Raw genomic sequence first — 12,321 nt, forward strand, 5'->3', positions numbered from 1 at the left:
AATCCAACCTACAAGCTAATTCTCTCTTACCTCCAATCACTGATCAGAGAAAAGAGATTGTTTAGTATCCAAGAAGTGATTACTTCCAGCTTTCGGTCTTTCTGCATTCCCCCTTCTCAGCGAATAGTGTCCTTCAGAGAAACACTGATAGATGGGTTCCTTATCCAACCTGCAAGCCAATTCTGCTCTTATCTCCAATCACTGATCAGAGATAAGAGGTTATTTAATAATAATAATAATAATAATAATAATAATAATAATTCTTACTCGTCTCTTCTCGTGACTCAAGGAGGATATCAAAAAGTGATAACATCTGGCTCTTGGTCTAGCTACATTCCCCTTCTCAGCTAATAGAGTGTCCCTGAACGAAACTCTGAGCTTGAGGTTCTCTATTCAACCTGAAAGCCAATTCTGCTTTTATCTCCAATCACTGGTCCAGATAAGTCAGTTTAGCATCCAAGGATCAATGACTTAGGGCTGTTGGTCCATCCATATTCCTCTTCGCAATGTGTCCCATGTGGAGACTCTGATCTGTAGGTTCTTTATCCAGCCTGTAAACCAATTCTGCTCTTATCTCCAATCATTGATAAGAGAGAAGACAACTGTTTAACATCCAAGCAGTTATTACATCAATCTGTTGATGTCTCTGCATTTCCCTCCTTGCTTACAAGGGTGTCCTACTGGGAAATTCTGGCCCGTAGGTTCCTTATTCTACCTGTAAACTGAATCTGCTCTTATCTCCCATCATTGATCAGATATCATAAACTAGCATCCAAGGAGTGATTACATTAGGCTATTGATCTGTCTGTCTGCATTCGTCTTCTCAACTGCTTGGGTGTCCCTCTGGGAAACTCTGGCCTGTAGATTCCTTAACCAGCTTGGAAGCCAATTCTGCTCTTATCTCCAATCACTAATCAGAGATAATAGGTTGTTAAGCATTCAAGGAGTCTTGGTCAACTTTCCCATTTTTCATACATTTCACATACTCATCGGGCTGCATCAAAACCACAAGTCATGGGCTATTACTTCCAGTTTTCTTTTCTTCTGATTTTGGTTAATCCAGTTGTCTTGCTTTTTGTGAGCTTTGGGGGCTGCAGAGATATATGGGAGGGTTTAAACCGCCATGTTTTAAAAAAATCTTTAATGGTTTTCTCTGTCAAAATGGAACTGAACCTAGCTTTGTATGACAGGATATGACTTTTATGACCCTAGCTCAGCTGTTCAAGCCGCAATGTGAGAAAAAGAGCCGGGAATCCCATCCAAATCCCATGCAACATCCGCTTGTACCCTGTTAATGCAAGGTCTAGATGGGTTTGTTTACCAACATTAGGGAGGATGGAAGAAGTAGTCAAGTTGCAAAGAGAAGGAAGAGGTGGGTTGTACATTTAATGTTCTCCCAGACTTTTGAAAGAAGAGACGCGTTGCCGGAGCACCAGGCAGCTCTGTCAGTACAGTGGGATGGTTTCATGGTGTGTTTGGGTTTTCATCTACATGGGCATTAACTCAAGGAACTGGCCATATAAGGCAAAGATGGCGCTATCGGGACCACCATTCCACGTGTAGAAGCAAAAAGGTGGAGCTGTCCAACTGGGTCATTGCTGTAGGTAGGAAGGTATTCTTCATTGTATCTGAGGGTAGAAGTTCTCACTTCTCCTTGCACTGGGCACCATAGTTGAAGAAGGACATTGACAAGCTGGAATGTGTCCAGACCATATAGAGAATTTAATTGGTTTGTTGGTTGATTGGTTTGTATTCCACCCTATAACTAAACATCTCAAGATGGCATGATATAAAATCCAGTTGAGAAATTGGTTCTCTAGCACCATAGTGCAGGCATGGGAAAACTTTGGCCCTCCGGGTGTTTTGGACTTCAACTCCCACAATTCCTAACAGCCTACCGGCTGTTAGGAATTGTGGGAGTTGAAGTCCAAAACACCCGGAGGACCAAAGTTTGCCCATGCCTGCCAGAGTTCATCTCACCATTTCTCAAACTCTACTTAGTGACTATCTCTCATTGAATCCACAAATACTGTCAGGGGTAACACTTATACCCCAAAAATCCTAAGGATATGAGAACTTCCCTTCCACTCACCTTGGACAGTCAGTTCTGCAATGGTCCTGCTCCCTTCTTTCATTTCACAGATGTAGACAGCATCATCATCCATGGTGACGTTTTGGACCGTGAGCTTCCTGTGTGTTCCTTCTTCTTCAATATTATACTTCTTGCTCTGCTGAAGTTTCGTCTCCTCTTTGAACCAGGTGGTTTCGGTGGTGGCAGCAGGAACCTCGCACTGGAAGGTTGCCGACTCCTTCTCCCGGACTTCCAAATCTCGTAGCTTTGTCTTGAATGGGATTTTCGGTTCTTGGGGGAGAAAGGGTGAGAACGTTATTGGAATTGCAACATCACAAGAAAACGAGGACATGATAGAAGGTTTCCTCTAATCACCACTGTGACAGAATAATTAATACGGAGAGAACTTCACCATAGGACCTACAAGTTGACCACAGGACTTACAAATGCCTAGGCAGTGGTTCTCAACCTGTGGGTCCCCAGATGTTTTGGCCCTTCAACTCCCAGAAATCCTAACAGCTGGTAAACTGGCTGGGGATCCACAGATTGAGAACCACTGGAAAAGAGAAAGGTTCATTTGAGGAATCTCCAGATCCTCCAGCTTATATCTGCTGGAAGTTCACCATAGGATCTACAAGTTGACCACAGGGCTTGCAAATGCCTAGAGAAGTGTTTGCTCTATGAATCTCTAGGTCAGTGGTTCTCAACCTGGGGTCCCCAGATGTTTTTGCCAATTCCCAGAAATCCCAGCCAGTTTAGCAGCTGTTAGGATTTCTGGGAGTTGAAGGCCAAAAACATCTGGGGACCCCAGGATGAGAACCACTGCTGTAGGTCCTCCAATGCACCTTTATAAACAACATCCACCAGACATTGATAATAAGCATCTCACAAATGCCTCGACCTATGTTCTTCTCCAGGAATCACTAGGTCCTCCAGTGATCCAGTGATCCCCAACCTGAACTTATAAAAGCAGTAATAAATCATCAGAAAGGCCTTCCCTTATAAGATGTTGCATCCATGCTATGAGACAACTGTGGATCACCTGAAGCAAACAAAATTGCTATCTACTTTGGAACTATTATTTTTCCAACTGGCACATTTCTCTCAATTAATCAACTAAAGCTCATATGAGAAAGCAATTAGTATTGTTTTTAACTGGTGCAATAAACAAGATGCTTTCGGTTTGGGACCATCCTACCTGCGTGACCGCATCTCCGTTTATGAACCCACGCGTTCTCTTCGCTCATCCGGAGAGACCCTGCTTGCAATTCCACCTGCGTCGCAGGCACGTCTGGTGGGGACGCGGGACAGGGCCTTTTCTGTGGTAGCCCCCCGACTTTGGAATACCCTCCCCAAAGACATCAGACAATCCCCTACGTTGGCAGTCTTTAGGAAGAGCTTGAAGACCTGGCTGTTCCGATGTGCCTTTCCAGAATAGGAAAACTCTAGCAATATGTCCTAGAAGCACTTTATCAGAGTTTTAAGATTGCCCGCACACTGCACTTACCTTAAAATCTGACATACCACCTGTCACACCCAGCACTTTTTAATCTGTATCCATTACATTTGGCCCAGCCCTAGTTTTATTGTGTTATGGTGTATTGTTTTTGTTGTTTCTGTTATTGTTTTAATGTTTTGATTTGCTTTAAGTTGTGTATTTGTTATGCTATTGTTTTATTGAGGCCTTGGCCTTTGTAAACCGCATCGAGCCCTTCGGGAGATGCTAGCAGGGTACAAATAAAGTTTAATAATAATAATAATAATAATAATAATAATAATAATAATAATGCTTTCCTTCAAATACATATGAGGTTTTTGAATTGCATGGCTACTTTTATATTCTACAATATTATATTATACAATATCTATATTGTAGAATGAAAGCAGTTTGACACCACCAGCTTTACAAGGACTTCCACCCTTGTTGCCAACAAGTGTTGGTGCCTCACCAAAGTACTTCTCATGGGATTCCATAGCATTAAGCCATGGCAGTAAAAATGGTGTCAAACTGCATTCATTGTGCCATGTAGATGGACCCTTATCTTGTTATTCCTTCCCCTTGGGCCATCTTCTCCCATAAGAGAAGGCTTCTCTTGAATGTTGCACAGTCAGGAATACATTGCCCCAGCCTCGTGCCCTCCAAGAGGGCTGCCAGTGGGAGTGAAGGTTATGAATCACCGCCAGCTGCAAGGCAGGCCACCTGTTTGGCATAACATGAAGTCCTTCCAGCATGACCAGCAACATTCCCCTCCACTTGCCTCTGTTTAGAATACTTGGAAGACTGAAACAATCAATTAAGTTGGAGAAGAATATTTATTGTTGTTGCTGTTGTTGTCTTTTCCAACTGATGGCAACCCTAAGGCAACATATCACAGAATTTTCTGGAGCGGAGAGTGTGCAACTTGTCCAAGGTCACCCAGTGGGCTCCATGGCTGAGTGTGGAACCAAATCCTGATCTCCAGGGTCATAATCCAACACTACATCATGCTGGGTCTCTAGAGAACAAGATGCTATGTTCCAAATTGAGGCTGGATCACTGCATCACTAGGGAATGTAGGAGGTGCAAGGTGCGCCAGGTGACACCATCAGAGCAGGACCTCCACCTACTCAGGTGACAAGCATGTGGGATGAAAGAGGAGGCCTCCCCTCCCTCTCTTCTCCTTTCCTTTCTTTTCCAATGCCCATGAGCACTGGTATCTCACCACTAAAGACCTTGTAAAATACAACTTCCATGACCCCATATCACTGAGCCATGGTAGGTTGAGTGGTGTCAAACTACATTTATTCTACGGTGCAGATGCACCCAAAGAGGCTGAAGATGAGCTAACCAACTAGGACAATGCAACCAGGTGTGAGCATCAATGCTGCAACATTTTCTACGTGAAAATCATGCACACTGACAAATGCAGAAGTGGATGGAGTGGCAGAACAAACTGTCCTCGTCAAAGGGCTCACTTGGAAGGTGAAGAGTCAAGAAGCAAGACCAACCCATACTATTTCGCAACCTCAGCCCTCTTGTGCAAATGAGGGAGCAGTTTCAGCATTGCTGCCTTTGAGGCCAGGCTTGCGCTCGAGGGGGCACCTGTTCACCATGGAAGGAGATGGGAGGCCCTCCGGCTCGTGGCATATAAGCAGCCAAACAGCTGTCCAGACATCGCAGCCTTCTGTCACTTTTGGATGAAACCCTAATGAATGTGGACAGGCTGGGTTAAGGCACCTCCTGCTTGCCTAATAATTCATGGAGATAGTAAGCAAACTGCAACTGTTAATGACCAGTTCATGGGGTGGATGCAGGACTGCTTCCCTGACCCTTGGATGTTATTGTTGTTGTGTGCCTTCATTTCCAATCTATGGTGACCCTAAAGTGAAGCTATCACGTGGCGGTCTTGGGAAGATCTCTTCAGAAGAGGTTGGCCATTGCCTTCCTCTGGGGCTGAGAGAATATGATGCACTCAGTGGATTTCATGTTGGGATAGGGCTTCAAAACCTCATCTCCAGAGTCCTAACCCAACACGCAAAACACTACACCTACAACTTTAATTTGTTTACAAGTGAGCAATGAAATAACTTCAAAAACTTCCCACTGAGGACCAGGGCAAGTCTGAAGTCCCTTTCATTCTAAGAGTGAGCTTTTACAAGCAGTTCACAGACTTATCTAACCACAGTCTAGGGTTGGAAAGGCCTGAGCATTCATCTTATCCAGCACCCTGAGTCCAGGCCATCCATTATCCCATCCAGGTTCTCTCTTGCCCCAACCAAAAAACAAAATGCAGGGCCACCACCAAATGAGCCACATACAAACAGGTCCAGATGGATCAAGAAAGAAAGCCAAACAGAGCACCACAAAGTGTAGCAAAAATCTCAACATGAATACAGATAAATTCTAAAGGTGAGATGCCCCAATGAGTCCTAGAAGGCATTTGGTATAAAATGCTTTTTGTGTGTGTGTCAGGTGGATGCGGTGGTCAGGTTATGGCTCTCCAAATGTCTTCAAGGGACAGCTAATACCCCACCACCACCTCTTATAGTTGCCCACCCCAGCTTTAGCAACTGCTTTTCTCTCATGGAACCGGAGTACGATATGTGTAAGTCAACCTTATGGGTAAGTCAAGGGCAAGTTTTGGGACCAAAATTATGGATGCATCCATGGTCATCCTGCAGAGAGGGGAAAGGCCAGTATCTCTAGAGGCAGGCCACCCTACAATCAAAGAGCCATTTTCTTGTCCAGACATTCAAGAAGTCTAGAAGTGGCACCACTATGGATGGAATAAAGTGGTTCTGGGCTTCTTTTAGGTTTTCTCAGCTCTTGCATTTTGCCATATGACTTGGAGAAAATAATAGTCCCTTTTTTGATAAGAGTTAAGGTGCAACATTTTCATTGAGCCATTGATAAGATGAAAAATGAGGGGCTTTTGGGTGGAGGTGCCAATTTTTGGCTAAATCTTCTGGACTTGTACATGAGTACTATATATATGATATGGCCTTAGTTGAGGTTATACTTAATGGCTGCCAATTGCAACTACTTACCTTTGACTGTGACCAAAACAGAGCTGTAAGTCTGCCCAGCCAAGTTGGAAGCCGTACAAGTGTAGAGACCATTATCAACTTGCTTGCAGAAGAGGATCTTCAGCACAAAGTTCTCCTGTTCGTCTTCATAGATGATGTGCCTTCGACCTTCCAGGATGACTTCGCCATCCTTCTTCCAAACAATCTCCGGCTTGGGTTCTCCCGTCACGTAACAGCTCATCTTGGCGTGTTTCCCCTCTGTGACAGTGAAGGTCCGCGTGGTCACTCCATAATATGACCCTCCATCACCTCGGAGGCCTTTGGCAGTCAAGCTGGCTGCCCTTTCATAATCAAGGGAGAGATTCAGGCCCAGTTTGGACCGTCCTTCAGTGGAGGAGTAAGCTGAGGAGATGATGGAGTCGGTGCTGGAAAAGTCCGTCTTCCGGATTTCCTCCCGTCTTTTTTGCAAGTGGGTCAGCAATGGGGATGTCTTGCTGTTGCCCACATCTATGGCATGTCGGGTGCCCCCCGGGCTGTAAGAATCTGATGTATCGACCACCAATGAAGCTGCGGCACTGGTGGCCCCGAGAGGGTTTGCGGCACGGCAAGTATACGTCCCGGTGTCATCCAAGCGAGTGCTTTGGATCTTGAGGGCGTTTTTCTCACCCTGGGATTGAATCTGGATGCGGTTGGATTCCGACCTGCCACCCAAGTTCCTCCCATCTTTCTCCCAGTTCACAGAAAGAGGAGGACTTCCCTGGACGATGCATTTGAACATGGCATCTTCTCCCATGATCACTCGGATTGATGTCGGCTTCTGGATGAAGTACGGTGCCTGTTCCGTCACCGTCGTCTGCTCCCCAACCTTGATGCTCACTGCAGCAAAGGCCTCCCCAATGGTGTTCTTGGCCCTGCAGATGTACTGGCCGCTGTCCTCCAAATTCAAGTCATAAATGGTCAAACGATACAGATCCCCGTCTTCCACCATCTTAAATCTCCCTCCAGTCTGGATGGGAAACTTGTCCTTCTCCCAGCTCACCATCGGGATGGGATTTCCCATAATCTGGCAGCTCAAGGTGGCATCTTTCCCCATGGACACCGCAAAGGCCTTGGGCCTGGTCAAGAACCTTGGAACCCCGCTGTAAGAGTTGTAATCCATCTTGATGATCTAGAAAGAAGAAAATGAGGGAAAGAGAAAAAGAATAGTCATCAATGGGAAGTTTGATCACAAGATCATTTTTGAAACATTTCCATATCTGGCATTGGAGACGCTAGATCAGTGTTTCCCAACCTTCCTAATGTCGTGACCCCTCAATACAGTAACTCAACTTAAAATTATTTTTGTTGCTGCTTCACAACTGTAATTTTGCTACTGTTATCAATCGAAATGAAAATATCTGATATGCAGTATTTTCATTCACCGGACCAAATTTGGCACAAATACTGAATATGCCCAAATTTGAATACTGCTGGGGTTTGGGGGGGAGGAATTGATTTTTGTCATTTGGGAGTTGTAGTTGCTGGGATTTATAGTTAACCTATAATCAAAGAGCATTCTGAACTCCATCAACGATGGAATTGAACCAAACTTGGGACATAGTACTCCTGTGACCAACAGAAAGTACTAGAAGGGTTTGGTAGGCATTGACTTTGAGTTTTGGAGTTGTAGTTCACCTACATCCAGAGAGCACTGTGGACTCAAACAATGATAGTTCTGGACCAAAAAAATCCCTCAATATGCCCAAATGTGAATATTGGTGGAGTTTGGTGAAAATAGATCTTGACATTTGGGAGTTGCAGTTGATGGGTTTATTGTTTATTGGGTTAGTTTATTGATGGGATTCGTTTATTGATTGTGTTATGTACTGATGATTTTAACCTGTTAATTGTTGAATTGATGTTTTGTATGTATGTATATTCAACATAGGCATCGAATTGTGCCTTCTTTGTAAGCCGCCCTGAGTCCCCCCTCGGGGTGAGAAGGGCGAGGTAGAAGTAATCGAAATAATAATAATAATAATAATAATAATAATAATAATAATAATAATGGGGTTTATAGTTCACCTACAATCAAAGAGATTCGGAACCCCACCAATGATGGAATTGAACCAAACTTGGCACATAGAACTCCTATGACCAACAGAAAGTACTGGAAGGGTTTGGTGGGCATTGACCTTGAGTTTTGGAGTTGTAGTTCACCTACATTCAGAGAGCAGTGTGGATTCAAACAATGGTAGTTCTGGACCAAACAAATCCTCAATATGTCCAAATGTGAACACTGGTGGAGTTTGGTGAAAATAGATCTTGACATTTGGGAGTTGTAGTTGCTGGGGTTTATAGTTCACCTACAATCAAAGAGCATTCTGAACCCCACCAATGATAGAATTGGGCCAAACTTCCCACACAGAACTCCCATAACTAATAAATATTATGTTTTCTGATGGTCTTTGGTGACCCCTCTGACACCCCCTCATGACCCCCCAAGGGTCCCGAACCCCAGGTTGAGAAACACTGCCCTAGATATATACAACCATGCACATCAATATTAAACATACCAGCATGTAGCAACAAAAGAGCTTCTCCTCACTCTGAATAATTATTCAAAATATTCAATGCCAATTTGTCATTAGTATGAGTAAAGGTTGCAAAATAGTACAGTATGATCCCAATATCCATGGGTGATATGTTCCAAGATCCTCTTGCCTGAAGTGGTGGATTATTTGGACTCTACATGACTCCATACCCAAGGAGATCCTCTACCTGAAGTGGTGGATTATTTGGACTCTACATGACTCCATACCCAGGGAGATATGTTCCAAGAGCATCACCACCCCATGGATAACAGTGAACCCTATATTTTGACTATAGTTGTGATGGGATTATATAATTAAACTTCACTAGAGGACATAGAAAAGACAACAAACACATCTGGAAGGGAATGTTTTTGGTGTCAGTAAGTGAAACTATAGATATTGAATCCATGAGACAGAATAATGCTAGAGGACCTGGAGAGGCTCACAAACACTACCATGTGTGGGTCTCTAGGTCCTCTAAAATTCCATATTCTGTGGCATACTTGCACCAGAAGCCCATAGAACAGCACCGAACAATCTGAACACCACCAATGATAGAATTGGGCCAAACTTCCCACACAGAACTCGCATGACCAATTTTTTGCCATGCCATTGGCTATAATATGACATACATGTCTATGAATTCTGGCATCTTAAAGAGATCCTGGATCCACTGTACTCCATATGACTTCCAACTTCCAGCTCTTTTCTATCTCTCTTTGAGTGCAATCCACATTCTAAACATATTTTGCCAAGAAAACCCCATGATAAGTTCGGATTAGGGTTACCATCAGTCGGAAACGACTTGAAGGCACACAACAACCACAACAAACTCTTTGTCAATACGTGATGGAGATGGTCACCATAATAAATGGCTTTAAGCTTGTATTAGAGAATGATGGATATCAGCTAAGTTGAACATATGAGAAAACAACCATAGGATAGGGTTATTGTAGTCATAGCTTGACCAGGTTTCTGCTAGGGATCCATTGGTTGGGATCCATTGGGATCTCCACTTATTATGGTATAAGAATGACCCAAACCATGTAGGGCAGTGGTTCTCAACCTGGGGTCCCCAGATGTTTATGGTCTACAACTCTCAGAAATCGTAGCCAGTTTACCAGGTGTTAGGATTTCTGGGAGTTGAAGGCCAAAAACATCTGGGGACCCCAGGTTGAGAACCACTGATGTAGGGTTTGATGGGACATAACCAGCACTTTGAATACATTGGTGTATCTACAACGTAGCTTGACACCACTTGAACTGCTATGGCTCAATTCTATGGAGTCCTGGGACCTGTAGTTTTGCAAGACCCTTAGCCTTCTTCTTCCAAAGATTGTTGGTGCCTCACCAAACTGCAACTCCCAGGATCCCATCACATTGAGCCAAGGGAGTTCAAGTGACGTCAACTATCAAGTTGTGCTAATTCTACAGTGTAGCTGCACCCATAGTAACAGAAAGCTCACAAATATCTTTTGACCATTGGAAAGTACAATGCCTAACTATTTTGAAGACACCACCATGCTATTTAACACCCAGTCGCTCATCGGCATTTGATTAAAATTGGTATTGCCAGGTATCCATTCATTTCCAAGCAGCCAAGCTGAGGCACATATCATAATCTCTGTTTTCTTTCTAATATATTGGTTTCAAAGCCAAAATAAACATTGAAATGAGAATTTCATGATGAATGCAGGCATACCTAACAACCAGCTCAAGAGACTCACCCAACGAAAGGGATTGAATTGATAGCCACACTTGGAATGAGAATCATCTGCTAGACCAGAACTGTGCAAACTTGGGTCCTCCAGGTGTTTTGGACTTCAACTCCCACAATTCCTAACAGCCGGTAGGCTGTTAGGAATTGTGGGAGTTGAAGTCCAAAACACCTGGAGGTCCCAAGTTTGCCCATGCCTGTGCAAAACAGACCTTAATAGCAACTTGCAAGAGATATGCCAAGCCATCACATCACCAAAGTTGGGATGATGAAGCATCTACCCAAAAATCCTGCCCATCCTTCTCAAATCAGAACATTGGGTCACTTTCTGCATGAGCTGTTTTTCCATCACATCACCAAATGACGTTCTCTATGGAGACCATGATATCAATTTTCCTTTGAGATCATGAATCATGGAGGAGCATATGAAATAATTGCTTGAGGTAGATCCTATTGTGGTCCTGGTTACGAACATTCAGCTTTCTGTTACTATGGGTGCAGCTACACTGTAGAATTAGCACAACTTGATAGTTGACGTCACTTGGATTACCTTGGCTCAATGTGATGGGATCCTGGGAGCTGTAGTTTGGTGAGGCACCAACAATCTTTGGAAGAAGAAAACTAAGGGTCTTGTAAAATTACAGGTCCCAGGACTCCATAAGTATTGAGCCATGGCAGTTCAAGTGGTGTCAAACTACATTGTAGATGCACCCATGTATTCAAAGTGCTGGTTATGTCCCATCAAACCCTACATCAGTGGTTTTCAACCTGGGGTCCCCAGATGTTTTTGGCCTTCAACTCCCAGAAATCCTAACAGCTGGTAAACTGTCTAGGATTTCCGAGAGTTGTAGACCATAAACATCTGGGGACCCCAGGTTGAGAACCACTGCCCTACATGGTTTGGGTCATTCTTATACCATAATAAGTGGAGATCACCAATGGATCCCAACCAATGGATTCCTAGCAGAAACCCGGTCAAGTTATGACTACAATAACCCTATCCTACGGTTGTCTTTCCATATGTTCAACTTAACTGATATCCATCATTATCTAATACAAGCTTAAAGCCATTTATTATGGTGACCATCTCCATCACGTATTGACAAAAAGGTTGTTGTGATTGTTGTGTGCCTTCAAGTCGTTTCCGACTGATGGCAACTTTAATCTGAATTTATGATAGGGCTTTCTTGGCAAAATATGTTCAGAATGTGGATTGCAGTCACAGAAAGATAGAAAAGATCTGGAACTTGGAAGTAATATGGAGTAGAGTGGATGCAGGACCTCTTTGAGATGCCAGAATTCATAGACATGTAAGTCATATTATAGCCAATGGCATGGCAAAAAATGATCATAGAATCATAAAGTTGGGAAAGACCTTGTGGGCCATCCAGTCCAACCTCCTGCCAAGAAGCTGGAAAATTGCATTCAAAGCATCCTTGACAGATGGCCATCCA

General features: G+C 43.7%; 1 protein-coding gene across 1 annotated transcript in view; it reads right to left on the reverse strand.

Moving 5' to 3' along the window:
- The window catches only part of OBSCN (obscurin, cytoskeletal calmodulin and titin-interacting RhoGEF), a 289,411-nt gene that overhangs the window by 273,472 nt on the left and 3,618 nt on the right, over positions 1-12,321 (reverse strand). The window contains exons 2-3 of the mRNA XM_067470395.1: positions 6,599-7,745; positions 2,093-2,362 (exon numbers count right to left, since the gene is read on the reverse strand). Coding sequence (XP_067326496.1) covers positions 2,093-2,362; positions 6,599-7,736 — 1,408 coding nt within the window. The 5' untranslated portion in view covers positions 7,737-7,745. The remainder of the gene's footprint in view (positions 1-2,092; positions 2,363-6,598; positions 7,746-12,321) is intronic.

Source organism: Anolis sagrei, chromosome 6 (genome assembly GCF_037176765.1).
Source record: "Anolis sagrei isolate rAnoSag1 chromosome 6, rAnoSag1.mat, whole genome shotgun sequence".
Lineage (NCBI taxonomy): Eukaryota > Metazoa > Chordata > Lepidosauria > Squamata > Dactyloidae > Anolis > Anolis sagrei.